Below are 1,054 nucleotides of genomic sequence, written 5' to 3' on the forward strand. Positions count from 1 at the left end.
TATGTATACGTCGAGAAGAAATCGGAAGTTAGTCAATGGAAGAACCTAATCGACAATACACGTGATCTTCATGGGAAACATACCAGTGTTGTTGCAAGTCTTCGGAAACCGGGTGAGTTCGCGAGAGTTGACACCGTCATGGCGCTCAAGCTGCTGCCTGGGGAGATGCTAAGTGAGCGGTCGTGTTTGGACCTGTTATGCTGTCGGTGTGCAGGTTACGCGTAGCGTACCCTCGTCAATCTGTGGGTTACCCATCCGGGTGCACGGCAATTGGACCACTTCACAAACCTCAGCAGTGTGGTCCACACAGTATCCCTCGACCCATAGTGAGGCTGATTCACACCAGTCACAAACGCGTCAAAGAAGGAGAGGACCAGTCCAGCAAGCCCAACGCGACGCGAGTGCAGCGAAGCCACAGAGGTCCTGGTCATCAGCTTCAATCAAGAGCGGTACGTCTCGCTCACGGCAGAAACGTGCGAACGTGATCCGGATTCCAGAGTTTTCCAGTCATCGACCAGTTGGACCGCTTCGCTGAAGTCGGCGAGCTCCGCAAGTAGCCACTCACGTGGCTCCCAAGTACGACCAGCGGGACCGGTATACCCAGCCAAACCACTCTGTATTCGTAGGCACCCAAGTCACCACGTCGATCGACGATGGATCACACGGCGTAGCGACGTTCAGCAGCGGCAGCTTGATGATGACCAAGATTCAAGTGATCTTGGAGTTGGCGAGCTGTCATGCGGTCAGTCACGCGCGTGGCAACAGATGTAGAACGAGACATGGCAACCCGATGAGCGGATTCTATTCGCACGGAGCGAGCGCCAACAGGTAACGGCAGGTGAAGGACCAGAACAGCGCGAGTTTACAAGCGCGAGGGGCGAAGTTCTCGACGGGTGCCGCCAAGGACAAAGGACATCAAGACGAGAAGCGACATGAAATTGAGGACAAGCTTCATCAATTATGGAATGCTATTCTATTTGGGGAGGGCGAGTGTAGCAAGTTGACTGCATATGAGAATTGAGAAGTATAATATTAGAGATAGTATTAACTAATA

General features: G+C 52.8%; 1 protein-coding gene across 1 annotated transcript; it reads left to right on the forward strand.

Annotated features, from left to right (window-relative positions):
- Positions 1-360: 360 nt before the first annotated feature.
- Positions 361-1,023, forward strand: PPTG_24845 (hypothetical protein; the record flags this gene model as incomplete). Its single annotated transcript, XM_008918713.1, has 1 exon — positions 361-1,023. A coding segment is annotated over one exon (411 nt), but the record flags the coding sequence as incomplete, so codon positions are not given.
- Positions 1,024-1,054: the final 31 nt, after the last annotated feature.

The sequence above is a fragment of the Phytophthora parasitica genome (assembly GCF_000247585.1).
Source record: "Phytophthora parasitica INRA-310 unplaced genomic scaffold supercont2.275, whole genome shotgun sequence".
NCBI lineage: Eukaryota > Oomycota > Peronosporomycetes > Peronosporales > Peronosporaceae > Phytophthora > Phytophthora nicotianae.